This window comes from Mustela erminea, chromosome 4 (assembly GCF_009829155.1).
Source record: "Mustela erminea isolate mMusErm1 chromosome 4, mMusErm1.Pri, whole genome shotgun sequence".
Classification (NCBI taxonomy): Eukaryota; Metazoa; Chordata; class Mammalia; order Carnivora; family Mustelidae; genus Mustela; species Mustela erminea.
In genome coordinates this window covers 77181400-77200680 of record NC_045617.1, presented here as the reverse complement: position 1 = coordinate 77200680, position 19281 = coordinate 77181400, and the positions used below count along the sequence as shown (strand labels likewise).

The 19281-nt window shown below is 34.4% G+C and overlaps 1 protein-coding gene across 1 annotated transcript in view; it reads right to left on the bottom strand.

The window, feature by feature from the left end:
* The window catches only part of TRDN (triadin), a 379114-nt gene that overhangs the window by 143499 nt on the left and 216334 nt on the right, over positions 1-19281 (bottom strand). The window contains exons 13-16 of the mRNA XM_032339654.1: positions 14302-14345; positions 11766-11775; positions 9665-9694; positions 724-753 (exon numbers count right to left, since the gene is read on the bottom strand). Of these exons, the coding sequence (XP_032195545.1) occupies positions 724-753; positions 9665-9694; positions 11766-11775; positions 14302-14345 (114 nt within the window). The remainder of the gene's footprint in view (positions 1-723; positions 754-9664; positions 9695-11765; positions 11776-14301; positions 14346-19281) is intronic.

The window sequence follows — 19281 nt, the reverse complement described above, 5'->3', positions numbered from 1 at the left end:
AGCAAACAAACAAACAAAAAATAACAATTGGTCTTGTGCTCTTAAAACCTTCAAAGATAAAATTACTCCCCCAACAGGTTGACTAGACTATGATTTTTCCAACTCCTCTCCCCATTCTCTCTCCTCAAATTTCAATGTTGGTCTGAAGTACTGCCAATTACTACCGAAGGTGTTTCCAGAATTTGAGTGCAAAGCATTGACAATGAATCAGCCTAGGATTACACACACTGTTTAGCCACTTTCAATGACTTATATTTTGCAGTCTCTTAAACACAGGTGAACACATAATCACATACAAGCAAATATGAAAGAAACAGGTATCCTTGCCAGATGAGTTATGATTCTACTCAAGACTTAATAGGAACAATTCAGTTTCTAATTGATGCTAGTGTATCCAAGATTAGTTGAATTTATGCTTTCTAGTAAAATAAACTCTTGATACTGAACGTTATTCAATTTCTTGTCAAGCAAACATTTCTTTGAAAACAATTATTGTGAAAAGTAAACATATGCAGTATTTGTTTTTTATTTTGCCAAATAAATCTCATAGCAATAGTGGCAGTAAAGATTTGACTCTTTCCTTCAAATTCCTTCTCTCGCTCTCTCTCTTTCTTTCTCTCTCCTATCCCATGTATAGTTTTTTCTTCTATAATTGTCCTTTAAGAAGAAATGCAATTTGGTATTCATCAAATATAAGACAGAAAAGGAAAATATTTCCAGTACCTTCTACCGGGGTTTTTGTTTTCTTAGAATCTGAAAACACAAAGATAAATTATTGATAAAGCAGATATCATAAATTGACAACTTATTAGTTTACAATAAAATGCCAAATACTCTGAAATAATCTTCTATAAAGTAGACTGATCTCATAATGTATTTCTAGAATATGGGACTCAAGGAGAAAGTACTCTGTTTTTGAGAAGATGAGCATTAGAGTGAGGCAGTACATAAGAAATTTTCTGAAATAGAAAGACTTAAAAAAAATGACAGAGATGAAAGAAAATATCCACATCAGTTTTCACAGATTACATTGTGCCTATCAAAGCTAATAACCTTTTAATAGAAAGTCAAGCTGAGCCAATATATGGCCTGTTTCCATAAGGATGGGCTGAAGCCTGTGAATTTAGTCTGTGGTTTCTTCATTTGCTCAATCTAAAGCCACTGAAATCACTTGCTTTGCCCTCCCTGTATATTTACAATACAAATATTCAATTATTTCTATTGTAATGGGGAAAAAACAGGTTGAGGTCAGCTCAAAGTATACTGAGGAATACATCGTATTTAGTAGCTGTTATGGAGTAATGTGTATTCAGTGGCCAGCAGACATCTATTTTATTTCTAGTCTTTTGGATATTCAGCCTAAATCTGAAAATTTTATTACTTTTTAGTATTTAGGTCATGCAACTTTCTGTTCCTATAATTTGAAAATAAAATGAGAGGGTTTTGACGCCATTTATTTTAGAATAGAGGCATCTAAAGTTTCTGCTCAGAAATATTTTATTTATCTTCTGTGGTTTTTCCTTTACCTCTTCTGTAACTTGACTTTGAAATTTTCTGGCTATTACTGAAATTATAATTGTAATAATGAGCTATAAGTTGATAATTGCAAAAGGTAGATAAACTTTTCTTTGGCTATAATTATATGCTTGGCAGAGTTGTATGCCTTATAGGGAAGTGTTTGGTACTTCACAGTGAAGTAATAGAGCTAAAATGTTTGAAGATAACAATGGGAATTTATTCACGAAAGGCAGTTAGATGGTCAACTGAGTTGTTTTATGAAAAATGATAATCAATGACAGTAATAGTGAAGTAGAAGTAAAAACTCACTTCCATAGAAACAGAAGCTAGACACACACTTTAGGAAACCAACTTGAGGAAGAATTCTGAGAAAGTCATAAAAATGAGCATGCTTTTTGATATAATAATTCCACTACTAGAAATCCAAAGAGAAAAATTCTGAATTATCACAAAAATATATAAAGGAAAAAGCATTTTTCATGACATTGTTTTATATGTGTAAATAATGAGAATATTAAATAGTACTTTCTGAACAAGATTGGAACTGATAAAGAATTCATTAACATCCACATTATAGAAAAATACAGCCATTCAAGTAATATTTTTGCAATGTCTTCTCTATGAGTTTCTAATTTTTCTCTAATAGGGGTATGTTTCATGTGTAAGGGAAAAACAAACCTTATTTTGAAAAATAATAAGTCCTTGGAACAAAAAGTTTACTTATTTACTAAATATCTATTAAATGTTATTATGTCCAGCATGGCACAGTAAAAAGAATATTAAACCAGATTTCTTTTAATATCCTTTCTTCCCTCTCAAAAAATATTTTTCTTGATATTTAGTTTCTCAGCTAGAACTATAACTGAGTAGGCTAAATTTGCCATCTAAAATGTGCTTTGCAAGCAATTCTTCATTCATTTCCTTCATGAGTAATTACCCTAAACAGATAAGCATATAATTCAAATATATAGAAAAATATTACATAGAACAATTTCATATAATAATATGACAAATATCCTGTATTAATATGCCCAATAATTAATAATGCAGACCCAGATTCTTATAACACAATAGCTGCAATGATGAAGTGCAAAGTTCAATAATCTTTGTAAGTTCTCCATTCATTTGGCTCCAGTATGCTGGAGTAGGATTTCTGCTTGCCCAGAAGGTCATGTGACTCCCACTGATTCTAGTGTACAGACAATATGGAAAACACAGGAAGATCATGAGGAACACATGGTCATTCAGGAGTACAGCTGAAAATAAAGCTTGGGAAGACTGATGAGACAGACAGGATAAAATGTGGTGGGTAAGAAGATTATTTCCACCCCCACACCTCTATTCTCTGACTAGATGCTGGTGTGGGGTTGATAAGGAAAGCTGAATATAATGTGTATCTGTGAAATGTCTGTTGTTTTAATTTGCTTCCCTTCTCCCTCGTAGTAAGAATTGGTAATATAGGAGTCCCTAGGCGGCACAGTCAGTTAAGTGTCTGCCTTTGGCTCAGGTCATGATCCCAGAGTCCTGGTACTAGGTCCCACATTGGGCTCCTTGCTCAGCGGGGACCCTGCTTCTCCTTCTCCTTCTGCCTCTGCCTGCCTCTGCCCCTGCTTGTGCTCTCTCAATTTCTCTCTGTCAAATAAATAAAATAGTTAAAGAAAAAAAAATTGGTAATATAATGTACCAGATATCAATTACATTGAAATCACAAAATAAAAAATGTGAAGTCCTGGATCAGGTAAAGTATAGAGCTTATTGAGATAAAATAAAACATTTCATTAAGAAGAAATGTAAAAAAAATAGCATGCCATGATCTCACCAAGTAGGTTTTAAAAATTCAATACATGTTTTCTAAAAATGGAAGCTATAATGCAATTAACTTAAAATGTCATTATAAAATAATGTCTTAGGTTTGGAGTCAACAGAGCAGCAGACTTACACAAGTAAAATACCTGCGCAACAAAAAATATAATGCTTAGAACTGAAAGATCACATACTGACCCTGAAAAGCTATTAGTACCAGCCATTAATACTCTTGCTATTAAACTTCATTATAGCCTCTCAGCACTCTTCTGAAATGGTTTAAAAATATTATAAAGGCTTACTCGGTGAATATACTTCCCTAAAGACCATATGCCCAATAATGTGAACAACAGTCTTTTATTAAGAACACTGAAGCTCATAGCAGATGTGATTTAAAAGAAGTGATGTGTTCGCAATCTGTTCAACTCATCATTCAGTCATCTTTGGCAATGCACAGTAGTTTCCCTCATCCAAGGGGGATATATTCCAAGACCCCCAGTGGATGCTTAAAACCAAGCCCTGTATATACTATGTTTTTTCCCTATACATGCATACCTATGGTAGAGTTTAATTTATAAATTAGGAACAGAAAAGATTAGTAATAACAAATAATAATAAAATAGATAAAATATAATATACTGTAGTAAATGTCATGTGACTGTGACATCTCTCAAAATATCTTACTGTACTATATTCACCCTTCTTGTGATGATGTGAAATGATAAAATGCCTGTCTGATGAGATAAAGTGAGAGGACTGATATAAACATTATGACTATGTTAGGCTGCTATAGACCTTCTAACCATGTGTCAGAAGGAGGGCCATTGGCTCCCAGGTGGTGGTTGACCTCAGGTCACTGAAGCTGCCAAAAATGAAACTGTGAATGAAGAGGGACTACTGTATCAAGTATGGTCTATTATAGTTGTAAGTGATGCCACAGAATAATGAAATACCAGTTGTATGGAAGGAAAAATTAACTCTCTTATAGTCTGGTAATGCAGATGATAAATTACTCCATTTCCTTTGGATAACTTGTCCCATTGACATCTTTATTCAGTTATAATAACAGATACTTTGTTTTTCAACGTTATTTCTCTTCAGATCTCAGTTCTGAAGCCCTAACTCACACATGCATTCAACTTACTTGTTCTTGTTCTAGCTATAGTAAATGATAAATCTAATCTGGCTCATTCTCAATGAAACTGTATCCTTCAGAAGATAAACTGTGTTGGAAAACTCAAAGGCTTTCCAGCTCCCAGGAATTCATATATGAAGTTAAGATAAATGAATGGGATCTACCTAGATCTGCTAGGCAACTCAAGTGGCCACTAGTGATCAAAATACACCTATGACAAAATTGTCAGTATTTGGCTGTGATTTCTCAGACCTAAAAAGATCACTGGAATATAACCTCCAATAATAATTTTAAAAGTTCTTCCTTGCCTGGGATATGGAAAATTGAGTACCTACTCACATTTCTTGTAGATATTATATTGATCTTAAGAGTCCTAGATATTACTGATTCATTCACAGAATAAATATTTGTTAAGCAATGTGCAAACTAAGGAAATGTGCTAGTCCCAATAGGGGATCAAATGGAATTAGACATGGTCCCTTTAATCAAAAGTTTTAAAACCAATTAGAGTAGGATGAAAATGAATACCAATAATAGAAGTACAAGGTGGCAAAAAATAAACAATGGTACAAAGGTACAGATAAATTCTGTTGGGAGATTATAAATGAAAAAGAAAGTATATTTAATTGAGAAGGTCAGACAGAGGTCTTAGGGGAAGGAGAACTTTCCCTGAGAGCTAAAAACATTGAATATTCATAGAAGGAAAAGGAAAGGGTAAGTTCTATTATGATAACAGTAGGAATGAAGGCAAGACAGCAAGTTGTATGTGTAAAATCAAGAATGGCTTGATATGGATGAAGTATGTGATACATACAGGAAGAAAGTGGGTAGAAGTATAATGTAAAGGCTCCACCGTGATATCATCGTGGTCCAGCACATATCCATATAGGCCCTGCAGGGGCCACGTTTTAAACCATAGATAATGTGAGTCTCAGCAGAATGCCTTTTGATCCTTCTGGAACATAGGAGGCCAGGAAGCTGTCATGAGACAGCTTCTTATCACCTCCTGAGTTCTCCTGCCTAGAATACTTTGAGATAGGTTTCAGACCAGGAAACCATTTGGCTGTAGTCTAGAATTGACTCCTCAACACTGAAATGTCCCTAACTTGTGTTGCATTATCTGGCCCCACCTCTTTGGGTGTCACTGTTTTTTGGTGTGTAGGACAAGAACCACAATGTGTTGGCACCTTCAGCTTCTCTTGCTTTTACTGACCATGGAAGTAATGAATTGTCTCTATCTCAAAAGAACTCGTATCTTGGCTGATGGAATTATTTGGGCCTTGGCTTTGTCTTTGCCCAGATCTCTAGATGTACATATGACAAGAGGTCAGGAAACAGACTGTGGGGCTTGGATTATAGACTAAAGGCCTGTAGACTATATTCTGTGGTTGCTGTGGAGCTGCCGAATATTTTAAATAGGTAACTACATGAAAATTTTTATGAAGTCAGTTCAATATTTTGAAGGACACTATCTAGAGAAAACATTATAGGCAGAATTACTGTTTAGGTTATAAACTCTCAAACTTTTTCATTTCAGGCATCCTTTAAATTCTTTACAATTTTAAAAGACCCTGAACAGCTTTTATTTATGTAGTTTCTAGCCATTGATGTTTATAATTTTAAGAACTAAAGTTGAGGGGCGCCTGGGTGGCTCAGTGGGTTAAAGCCTCTGCCTTCGGCTCAGGTCATGATCCCAGGGTCCTGGGATCGAGCCCCACATCAGGCTCTCTGCCTGGCAGGGAGCCTGCTTCCTCCTCTCTCTCTGCCTGCCTCTCTGCCTACTTGTGATCTCTGTCTGTCAAATAAATAAATAAAACCTTTAAAAAAAAATAAAAAATAAAGTTGAGGACAATTGAAAATATAAATTTGTTTATGCATTTATTTAATAAAGAATAAACCTGTTACACGTTAACAGAAGTAATATATTTTTATGACAAATATATTTTCCAATACAGAAAAAATGGTGAGATGAGTGACTTTGTGAATCTCATTAATGTCTAGCTTAATGAGAAGACAGTTGGATTTGCATATCTGCTTAAGTATTCAGTCTGTTGCAATATTGCAAATTATGTAGCCTCTGGAAAACTCCAGTGCACACTCATGGGAGGATGACAATGAACTAAGCAAACGATGACTTCATATTTTAACAAAAATAGTTTTGACCTTAAAGAACCACGGACAGAGTCTCAGAGACCCCCCAGGAGTCCTTGACCACATTTTGAGGACGTCTGATTTCAGAGATCCTTGCCCTGGTTCACAAGAGAAGTTAGAAAACTGACATGAGGACTCACATAACAATGTGAGGTGAGAGCTAGAAGACCTGGAGCTGTGAATAGAGATTAGCCTTTCTAATTATTTTAGGAAAGATTAAACGAAAGAGAGTTCAGCCAAATTAAAAATTCTAGAAGACTAAATGCCAGGGGCAAAGGAGAAACAGAGGTTGAAGTTTATGCCAGAATTTGTGTCTCTGTGTCTACAAAGAGAGTGGGGGCAATTACATAAGAAGAAATAGAGAATAAGCACGTTTTACAGAGAAAAATACAATTAGATGGGACTTTGGCTTTGAAACTAATGGAATGTAAGAAAGAATGTGTGTTAACAGAAGATGAGTAAAGTGTCTATGAGGGGGAGAAAGAGGAATACAGGGGAAATTTCAGCAGAAAATGGCTTATAAAAGGACCCCAGTTGAATATTCAAAAATGTCGCTTCACTTAAGCTAAGATATGGTTGCTCTGATGCCCAAACTCCAAAGAACAGTAAAATTGATGGGCAAAGTTCAGTGGAGCCAAAGGTCTCTCTTCTTAAGTTTTCTAAGAAAGACCTGATGGTACATGTGGGATAAGATTTTAACATGAAAAGCAAATCTTCAGAGTTCATTATTCAAGAAGTTCCTTGCCCTTGGTGCACAGATCATCTTTGATAATTTGGTATGTACTTCTGTTTCTGCATTTAAAATTCACTAACAAAAGAACTTCCCAGGGCTTTCTCATTAAGCCTTCAAGCCCTCCTGATTTTCTTCTTCTCCAGGAAAGTTGTCAACCATTAGTATCTTTGAACTATACCCCAAGAGTTTGAATGTGAATAGAGATAAACTTTGTATAAAAGAAAATGTTGAAAATCCAAATTGTATCTGGTAATTTGTATTAAACATGCCCATTTGAATAGACATATTTTCAATAGAGGCAGGAAGCCTCTGTGAAAAAGATTTCTATAATCTTACTAAGATTATAAAAAATGAGAAATAAGAACCAAGACTGTTATGTCCATATACCTCTCTGATCTGCTTAATAGGATAAAGAGAAATAGAAAGTCATGAAACAAAATCAAATGACTGCCTAGAATAGCTGGACATTGAGTCTGCTCTCTTTTAGACACTGGAAACAATGAAAATTATTCTAGACAGCTGTATTTTTTTTCTTAAACAGCATAATCTTCGGAATTACAAAACTTTTTTCCAAAAAAGAGATAAAAGATAATCAGTAAAGCTCTTTGGAAATAATTAATAATAATAATAATACATAGGGGTATGTTTTATATATTTTACAGCTGGTGGTGGACATTGGATCCCTTGACTCTCCATGGCAAAGCTCTGCCCAACCTCTCCAAGCCCTTCCAAATATTACATGTTGACTATAAACAATTTCTCAAAAAAAGAAAAAGAAAATGAGGCATCTAATCCAGGAAAAATAGAACAAAAAACCCTGGAAGAATAGCAATGAGGAAAAAAAAAACAAAAAACCAACAGATACAAAGCTTACAGTGATGCAGTTCGTAATTTGACTATTGTTTCATATACCCAAAGTCTTTTAATACTTTAGTTTGAATACTAATGAATGGAAAAATAACTCTGACACTAATGTGTCTTAGTTGGCTTTATTATGATATCATGGTTTTGTTCCCTCTGAACAAATAATGACCAACAGAAATATTTTTTTCTGGCTCCTATCTGTGGACTCTTAGATTCCTGGTTAATAGAAGCAGAATGTGACTCTCAAGCTGCTATGATAATATAAAGTTCTGATGATACTAAATAAAAAATATAACTCTTTTTTTTCTATTTTTCTCAGATTATATGAACACTAATTAGAATATTATTGTCATTTTCAAAGTTAGAAATACATCTTCATACTATTTTTACTAAGAAAATAAGCTAGATTAATAAACAGTAGTGTTATCTAGACCCTGTCAAGTACTGTCAGGGTACTTAAGAAACATTTCTCTAGATAGAATCACAGTGACTAAAATGGCCTTAGTATTCCCCCTACCTTGCCTAAATTTTAGGCAGATATCCTCCAGATTAAGGCCGTCAACCCCTCCTGTATTAGTACATTTACTTTAGAAAACTTGCAACTGTAAATTCTTTCTCTGTTCTTTTGAAGTATAAATCTGCTACAACCAGAAATATCTTCCTCCGACCTAGGAGGCATCCTTTTGAAATGGAATCATCAAAGGATACAGTGCTTCTATATCCTGGTCTCTATGGGAGAGTAGGAGCCCAACTTCAAAAAGCAGTGATTAGTAAACACAAATGGCTTAATCACAATGACCACCACCTCACACCCCAACTGCCTAATGTCCTCCAGTACCTTTCCACTAGCTCACCTCGGAGCTTCAAAATTCTCAGGTTTTCTTTTTCATTGCTGCTGGATTTCAACTTCTATTGCAATGGACTCAAGTCCTATGGTAATCATCTTCAATAAAGTCTTCCTTACCTGTTAAATTCCACTGGGTCCAAGTTTTCTTTGATAGCAAGGAGTATTTTACTCTATCTTAGGACATTTTGAGAAAAGGTGGTGGTGCGCAGGGGATGGACTATGATTTATTTGCTATTTGCAACTTAATAGAACAAAGTAGCATCAGTTGCTGGTCAGCGTCAGACACATAAGTAGATAATAGAGTAAAATAGTCTGTATTTTTCCACACTTTTAAAATTTGATAAAACTTCTAATGGAATGGAAGTTCTGAGATTTTGTGAGGTTATGTTTTATCCCCTATATCTTAAGAAAGATGAGATTTAAAATTGTTTTAAAAGGTAGCGTACCCTTTTATATGAAGTAAGACAGAAGAATACATTCATGAGAAACGTCTGCATAATACACATCCAGTTATCCAAAGGAAACATAGGAGAGATGGCAAGCAAAGCCCAATTCTGGATTTTGGTAAATTGTTTACACAAAAGGCATAATGGGATTTTTGCATTAAACATACCTTCCTTCTTTTCATCTTTTTTAGATGCTGCTGAAATAAAATAAATAAAAATAGTGTTAAAACATACTAAGTGATCATTCTTCAGAATACTACTGGGAATATGAGACTGTATTCCATGTATTCATAAACTGAGTGGTTATCTATGCACAAATTAATCCAATTAATCCATCCAACTTCTGCAATAGGAGAATAACCTGAAAATATTATTTTATGTGAAGGGTTTTAAAATAACTCAGATATAAGCATAAGGCCAAAAAAAAGAATTAAAAATATATTGTTCCATAGACAAGAAGTCAAATAGATAAGTACAGTATGTGTTTAGTATAAGTTTATTTTAGGTTTGAAATTGTTACATTTGAGAAAACCACAACCATGTCCAGAAGAATATACTAGATCTATGCCAAAAATGGAAGTGATATTTCATAAATTATCTGTGTCTAGCCACTAAGAAATTATATACCAGTTTATTATATGCGTTAATGTTAGTAGTATTTAAAATGTCCCATCTCAGCAAGGGGCAATGACAAGTCCACCCTACTTTTAGTAAATGTACACCATCTTTACACAGAGAAAAGGCACAGCACGCTTCAATCACTTTTAAATTCTGACTTTCTCTGTGGTAGAACTCATCTAATCCTGGATCATGAATCTTAATCTGGATACAATTGGTAACTAATGTGTGTTACCAGAAATGACTGGGGGAGGTACTTAGTCATTTTGGAATTGCTCCTAGCAAGATGACCCTTGGTTCTGTATAAAGTTCCTTCAAGAGCCAAACCCACTCCAAGAAGGCTTAGGCCACATAAATAGAATCAAAGATTCAGATAATCCTGCCTAAGTGAATTATAATTTGTTGGACCTCCTAGACCCAACATCTAGGACTCCTTCCGGTGTTCAATCTGTGCTACAATTACAAGGCATTTTCGTGTGCATCTTCTCACTGGGGCTTCACCTAGACCCACCTAGATTTTACTGGCTACAGAAAATTCCCTGCCTAGATGACCCTCTATCTGCTCAACACAAACCTGCCCAACAATGAATCCTCACCTCCTCCCTTAAGCTAGTTCCTTTCCATGGGACTTATTTTTGACAATTATAATCATCCTATTCACCCAGGCCCAAAAGATCAGTACCATTTTAAATTCTTCCTTTGTTTTATTCTGTATATTCTATCAAATACTATTTCTTCAAAATGTCCATATTAGTTGCATTTTTCCCAAGTTATCGGCACCATCATACTTGTCTCATATCCTGTTAATGACAATATTCTTTACTAATTATCAGCAACTTAATTTTTTTAAGCCATCTATACTAGTAATGCTATTTTTCTCTGTCAGTTTATTTTTTAATAATGCTCCAAGCTCAAGTGGATTCACCCTTCATCCATGAGGAATCCCGCAACCCCCAACTCTTACTAAAAATCACTTTGTCTTAACTAGTATGACATTTATTATCTCTATAATTCAATTCAGTACTACATGATATTCTATTTATGAAATTATTTAAATTTCTTATGTCTCTAAATTATAATCTATGGCATAGAGTCATTTATTTCATACTCCTCTTTATCTCTAAACTTTGTTAAAATTTTTAAATGTACTCCCAAAGAAAGTGTGCTAAATTTTCATAATAAAGTTGAATATGTACACATTTACACATACCTTATATAAAACTAGATTTTATAGTTCCTCTGTCATAAAGGTTAAAATAAATAAATAAATGAACAGATACATTCTGGTCTTTCATCACACTGCAAGTATCATTATCAATTTTGTTATTTTATACCCCAAAATATCAGCCTTTGTTACGGCAATACTGCTGATGATGTTCAAGCTCTGTCTCCTAATGAAGTACAGGCAAGTATTAATTATTTCTATACATTATTTAATTATGTGGCTGTGCTATTATAAAACCTAAGAAAGACCAATGGATGTTCTCAGCACAAGTGACATTTATCCCTGCCGGGTATCCCTGCTTTGATGTGTCATTGCCATTTTCGTGAACAGCCCCAAAATCTTGCCTTGTGTATTCTGTTTAACTCTCGGGTATTAATGATTCGATAATAAATCTTTGATTCCAAAAGAGTATTTTCTGAGCCCACCTTGTCCAGCCTCGTTGGAATGTAAAAATGAAGAGCCCATGGCTCCAAACTGAAATTTGAAGCAAGTTTCCAGATACCTCTGCAATTTCCTCCCCTTGAATTCCTCTGATATGACACTGAAGTAACATTAAACTTCTCCCTCAAGTCCTAGTTCCACAGCCACTAAAGCTCTCAGAAGCCTCAATCAAAGCAGAAGTGTCTTAGGGCAAGTGTGTCTTTTTTATGAGAACATGTATACATTAACCACAATGATTCTTTGAACTTGTAGCCATTTGCTTGAGGAAATGACTCCAAGCTGCATTTTCATGAATAAAACCCCAGAAGTGATAATAATATTTGTTTTGCCTACTACATCCCATAATATTGGTTATATCCTTCTAAAGAAGAATCTGTTTCCTTGAACAACCTGATGATTAAATGAAAAGTAAAAATTGGTATCACATCTCCTAATTATCCTAGTATATGCATTGCTTATAAATGGCATTATTTGGGTCAAATGGAAGGCAGTCAACCCATTTTACCAATATTTAATATGATGATTCTGCTCATGGTTGAGTCCAGGTTAAATGCAAACATGTTCTATGTTATATGCTGAGAAGTCTGCTACAAGGGTTTTCTGCCCAGTAACAAATATAACACCATCTAAATGTATATCCTTTATTGCTAGATATTGTATAATATAGCATGGGAAAGAAAGCAAGATTCTATTAGGTGAGGAGTTGGGGGCAGTGGGTTAAATAGGTGATGGGGATTAGGAGTGCTCCCATTGTGATGAGCACTGAATATTGTATGGAAGTGTTGAACCACTATATTTTTCACTTGAAACTAATATAACACTAACACCGTATGTTAGCTAACTGGAATTAAAATAAAAACCTAGGGGTGCCTGGGTGGGTTAAGCCTCTGCCTTCCGCTCAGGTCATGATCTCAGGGTCCTGGAATCAAGCCCCACATCTGGCTCTCTGCTCAGCGGGGAGCCTGCTTCCCCCTCTCCCTGCCTGCTTCTCTGCCTACTTGTGATCTCTGCCTGTCAAATGAATGAATAAAATCTTTAAAAAAATAATAAAATAAAATAAAAACCTGAAAAAATATTTCCTCTATTAAATATTTTACCTTTTATTGCCCAAGTGTGATCTTTTGTAAAGTGTTCATAGATGACAAAAGTCAGAACACTTCTGTCCTTCCCTTATGCTTTCATCAAATTACTTTTCATGATTTAAGAATAAAGGTCAGATGAATCATATTCCCTTCTGTTCACTTGGAGACACACAGGAGTTAGCATAGCTTTCTCAAAGGATGTGATTTCAGATGCGGCTCTCCCTGTTTGTGCTCTCTGTCAAAATAAATAAAATCTTAAAAAAAATTAAAAAGTAAAAATAAAAAAATAACTTCATAGGACAATTATTTTAGAGAAGTACTTTTCCCAAACTGATGATTTAAAGAATCAATATTTTGGGGTGCCTGGGTAGCCCAGTCAGTTAAGCATCCAACTCTTGGTTTCAGCTCAGGTCATGATCTCCGGGTCCTGGGATAGTGCCTTGAGTTGGGCTCCATGCTTGGCAGGGAGTCTGCTTGAGTTTCTCTCTCTCCCTCTCCCTTTACCCTCCTCCCTGCTCTTTCTCTTTCTCTAAAATAAATTTTAAAAAATAAATGAAGATAAATAATTGATTATATATTTTGATTGATTATATATATTTAAAGATAAATATTGATTACATATTTTTCTGAAGTTCTCTTAAAGAACACCACTTTTGATAGCCCAAAGGTATTAGTAATTGTTGAAACTGATTTTCTCAGATGGCTTATACAAACTAAGGTGATTTGTTTGTAGTTATATCTGGAACCCAATTTCTGGAGTCTTTTTGTTTTTTTTTTTAAGATTTTATTTATTTATTTGACAAAGAGAGATCACAAGTAGGCAGAGAGGCAGGCAGAGAGAGAAGGGAAAGCGGGCTGCCCGCTGAGCAGAGTGCCCGATGTGGGGCTCAATCCCAGGACCCTGAGACCATGACCCGAGCCAAAGGCAGAGGCTTAACCCACTGAGCCACCCAGGCACCGCAGTTTCTGCAGTCTTAATATAGATGAAATAATATGAATTTATTACCGTTCTAACTTTTCTAATATGACACAAATTACAAGTTATAAGTGAAAATATTGGGAAAATTTTATATTATTTATATATCTGTATCAATCTTTCTGTCATCTATCAATCTATCAATCTATCTTTTTGGTTTGGTTAGGTTTTTGGGTTTTTTTTTGTTTGTTTGTTTGTTTGTTTTAGAAATGTAAGTTAAGATTCAGTGACTGAAACTTGGAGTCAACATATTAATTCTTGGGTCCTTCATGTTTCCTCCAACTACTAAAAAATAAATACTCGAAACATGTATTATAATACAACAATATTTTCTATAATAACCCAGCAGATGGTGCTATTCTGCAATAAACAGCTTTTGCTTTTGTCAATAAAGTGCTATGCACTTTTCTTTAAAAAATGAAACAGAATGTTTAAAGTGTTTTATTGTTTATCTTGTGCCACAACTATTACAGTCCCTTGTTTGGTTTCAGGAGCTTTCCCTGGATCTTACAAAGAAAAAAGATAAATAAGTTACCATGAAGTGCCAGATCAAAAATATATTTAATTCCCCCAAAAGGGAGAGATTAGAAAATCAAAAACAAACACAAAAAACATTTTCCTTGGCACTCAGAATTTTTGTTAAGAAATGTGCACAATTGTTAGGGGAAATCATTAAGAAATTAGGTTTACTTGAGACCAAAAAAAAAAAAAAAAATTCTCAAAACTGCTTGCCTTACTGTTGACTGACCATGGAGCATTGCATTTGTTGGGCACCTGAGTTCAAAAATCTCACATTTCTTTGTGAATTATTTCTGTATTAACAGATTTTTGCAATGGATGGAACATTAGGCTTAAATAAAGTGGCTCATAGAAGCTCATTGAGTGACTAACGTAAGGTTAAAGCCTAGAGCAACCAACATCCAGCTCCAGTCTTCGACTCAAGATGTTATCCCTTGTCCTGCTGTGCTGCCATCATCGTTAGCGTGGTCCTGGGCAGCAGTGTGTGTTGTGAGAGAATCAGAAAACTTCATTTTGAGTCTTTCTTCCTTGTTGTCTTAGGGTTTTTGTTTTTATTTTTTCAGAATTTTCTCTTTAAAGAAACAGGCTACAAAAACACAGACGATAAATATTTAAATGTATATTTAATTAATTAGCATGAAGAATAGAGGGGAAATAAAGATTTCAAAAAGCAATGCTTATTTCCCATTTCATTACATAACAGTTCATAATGATCTCCAGTAAGCTCTCGATGATTAAATTATCACTTAATATGGGAAGGAAGATTTGGTCATTTGTTATAGATCTTGACCTTTATTCCTTCATTAATCACCTATTGGTTGGACCTATTTTGTGTCTACACTAAGCTATGTGTAAATGTAGTAGCTGAGATACACAGATTCTCAGTCTTTTGTTTAATTATCATCAAATGTTGGACGCCTTTGTGGCTCAGTCCATTAAGGGTCTGCCTTTGGCCCAGGTCATGATCCCAGGGTTCTAGGATAGAGTCCTGCATCGGAGTTCCTGCTTCTCCTTCTGCCTCTGATGCTCCCTCTACTTGTGCTCTCTCATTCTCTCTGTTAAATAAATAAATAACATTTTTAAAAAATTATTTTCAACTGTTGATTACACCTTATTTAATATTACATTTTTAGAGTTATAAAATAAGATTGCATCAGAATAACTTGCAAAGAATCAAAGTTTCCATGTATTTTAGGTTTTGTTTCTAATTCATGCCTTATTGGTGAGACAATCATTCATTTATAGCATAACAAAGATTATGATAATGCCAATTTTTAATTTTGTTTTTATAAAAGAAATATTATTTGATTTATGGGTGTTTTTATTAACCTATTTATTATTCAGAGAAAATATTTTTAAATATTCAAATATTCAAAATTAATTAATACTCAATATTCAATTAATATTCAAAATTAATATTCAAAATTAAGTTGATTTTATTTTACCTATGATCTCTTTATTATTTTTTTTTTCTGGAGGAAAAATCCATGCCAGGTTCATGCTAATGTTATCTTTGTCACATCCAGAATAAACAGACTCAATAATTCGTCAAAATTTATATATTGAATTTTTAACTAATGTATTTCCCAGTATTGCTCTAGGCCTATATTATATGACTACCATCTAGTAGTCACTTAATAAACATTGGTAAATGAAAAATTAAATGAAATGTTGAAATGATAGGACCAAAAGATCACCAGAAGTATCCTACATTGCTCTGGTGTTTCCTCAGCATACAAGAGAGTTGTAAAATAGTTCCTGATTTTTAAAAAGAAGATTTTTTTTTTTAAATAGTACCTTAGAATTTTAAGAACTGATTTTCCTATCTTTTCTTTCTTCTTTATGTTCTCTTAGATCATGGCTCCTAAAATGATCCCTTCACAATGAAGTTTCTACCTCACCACCCGGTGTACCCAACTGTGAATTAGGGGAACTTTTCTTAGGACCTTACTACTTCTCCCGTTGATCATTCAGTTACTCTGTCAGCTGCCTCCTCGCTCAATGATCAGGGGTCAGATCATGCCTCTGACCATTCAGCATTTTCCATTTGAGTATCTTGACAGATGACAGTCTTATCTCTCAAGAGTTATACCTTCACTAACCCTACCCTGTATCGGTCTGGCTGTGTGCACGTTGAGTGGGCATGTTTTAAGGGCTTATAGGCTCTGGACTCTTTTTTCTGCTATGCCGTAGCTCTCCATCCCTCCCCTCCCCCAAATCCACCCATCCACTAATGCACAGTAATACATTCTAGATACTGTTCCCAGGTAAAAGATGTTATTTAAAGGGGTCATTCTACAGACAATGTCCACCCACAAAGGAATGACTTTAATGGAGCTAATTCTCAACTCTGTAGTAGTAAAATATTATTTGTCCTCCATATTTTCATAGTTCCCAAGGTTTTATTTGGTAGTTCTTACAGTTGTATTTTTGAGATAAAATGCAGTGATTTTAATAAAAATGCAGAGTGATAAGAAAATTCAACTAAAGATTAAGATAATTCTGAAATTAATAAATATTATTTTGGACTGCAAAATTAGAGACATGATGGGCTTACATTAATATGTCAGCATAATTTACTTGGGAATATTTTAGTAGAAAATTATCAGAGAAGTTAGTATCCTTAGGTTCCTAAAACATGTATTTATATAAATTGTCAAGAATCAGAGTAGCCAAATGGAACAGTCTGAGTTACAAAACTGAAAAAATATTATGAGTCTGCAAATGTCTTGTCAAATAATCTTTAAATATTCATTTACTATAAACTTTTCATCTATAGGACTCTGTTCATCCTGACTTTTTTAATATGAAGTGTAAATCCAGTTTCAAATGCAACTAGTATAAGTTTCACATAAGCTTATTTTTAAAAAATTTTATTTTTAAGTAATTTCTATGCCCAATGTATAGATCTTAAACTCATGTCCCTGAGATTGAGTCGCATGTTCTACCAACTGAGCCAGCCCCGTGTCCCTACGCATAACTGTAAAGCAAATGGACTGCTACACTGAGTTCAGTGCTGGTCTTTGACTAACAGACAGTAGATGAAAAATAGTATTGTGGTGATCTTACTTACATTTTAAATATTTTCTAAGCATCCTCCAGTTCCCTCAAAATAAATAATTACATTTATAATGTTTCTATTCTTTTTATTTTTAAAGAGATTTTACTTACTTATTTATTTGAGAGTGAGGGAGACAGAGAGAATGACTGGGGGGAGGGAGAAGGAGGCTCTCTGCTAAGCAGGGAGCCCAATGGGGCACTCTGTCCCAAGACCCTGGGATCAAGATCTGAGCTGGAGGCAGATGCTTATCCGACTGAGCCACCCAGGCACCCCTATTTTTTTTATTCTTTAAAGCAAGTTAGGGGGCGACTGGGTGGCTCAGTAGGTTAAGTGTTCCACTCTTGATTTCAGTTCCAGTGGTTGTGGGATCCAACTCCACAGTGCTCTGGGAAGCCACTTGTCCCTCTCTGCTGGTCCCTCTTTGCTCCCTCCTGTCTGAGTCCCCCTCCCCTTCGTCTTGAGTATGTGTGTTCTCTCTGTCTCTGTCTCTCTGTCTGCCTCTCTCTCGAAAAATAAATTTTAAAAAATCTTAAAAAAACAAAATTGGAAGTGATCATTTTCTCTTTCAAAAATAACAATCAGTAATTCCTAAGTAACATTTAAATCCCTTCACAAAACAGCAAAATAGAAAAGAAAGCTGAAAGAAAGAGAGGTGAGTAATCTGACAAAGGCAGGAGAATGAATGGCAGCAGGTGGTAAAGTAGTTAATGGTTTCTAATGACTTAGTCTTCATCCTGGTCATTTCTCCATAACCAGCCCACTGGAGTCAGCAATACAGATTTCTGTTTCAGTGATTATATTTTAATTATTTACTCACAAAACTCTAGCTTTCTACTAATCTGTAAATTCCCTGTGATTACTGTTGAGTTATTTATTCAATTTCATAACTCAAGCACCTAGCAAAATACTAGGAAAACTCAAAAACATGTAAGCAATTGATTGCATAAAAAATCCAATTATAAAAGTGTAAAAAAATCTAATTGACCATTTTGAAATGAGTCATTAAATTTAGAGCTTTGTTTCATTTTTAAGACGATAAAAACTAAGTCAAACTCTTTTTCTCTTTGATCATTTATGAAATGATATGTAGAAAGTGCTTTAACATTAAATTTCAGAACTTTATTTTCATTACATTATAGTGTGACCTTGACTGAAGTTTGGAATTTTTTAGAATTTCACTATTTCAAACAAATTTATAACAATTTGCATGGATTTGGAAATTTAAGAATTCTGTCTAAAATCATGACATGAATTAACATTTCTTTAGGACCCAATTACAAATAAATTTTCTTTCATTAATTTTCTAAAAAAAGAAAAAGAAACAAGTCTCCAAAGCCATCTCTTGTTAATTCTAGTAGTGGGAATCATTTAGATTGTTCTTAGGTGAGAAAACTGAACATAGAAAAGTTGAATAACTTTTCCACAAATCAGGAAAAAAATAAATATTTACAGGTTCAGCAGCTAAACTTTGAACCTGCAATAGGACCTTGATCCATTAAAATATTCACATTCTTTTTTTGACCAAGATACTAAACTCTAAAGTCAAATCATCCGGCAGTCTAATGAACTGCTAAATTAAGCCTTAAATCATTGTTTTCTATTCTTATAAAATCTAATTTACTATTTTTAGATGTAGATACTCCTGAAATAGAGAAAGGTTAACATTTAAGCCAAAAATTACTATATGCTTAAAAGGTCTTAAGTTAAGCCTCTTGTACTTCATAGCTCCAGGAAAGCATTTCAGAGGCATTGTTTCATCTTAGTGTGACAATTACTCTATTGAGATGAAATTAATCATGAAGCAGCCTTTGGCCATCCAGTCTGACCAAGGGGACTGAAGCCTGAAAGGAGGGCCTATTTGC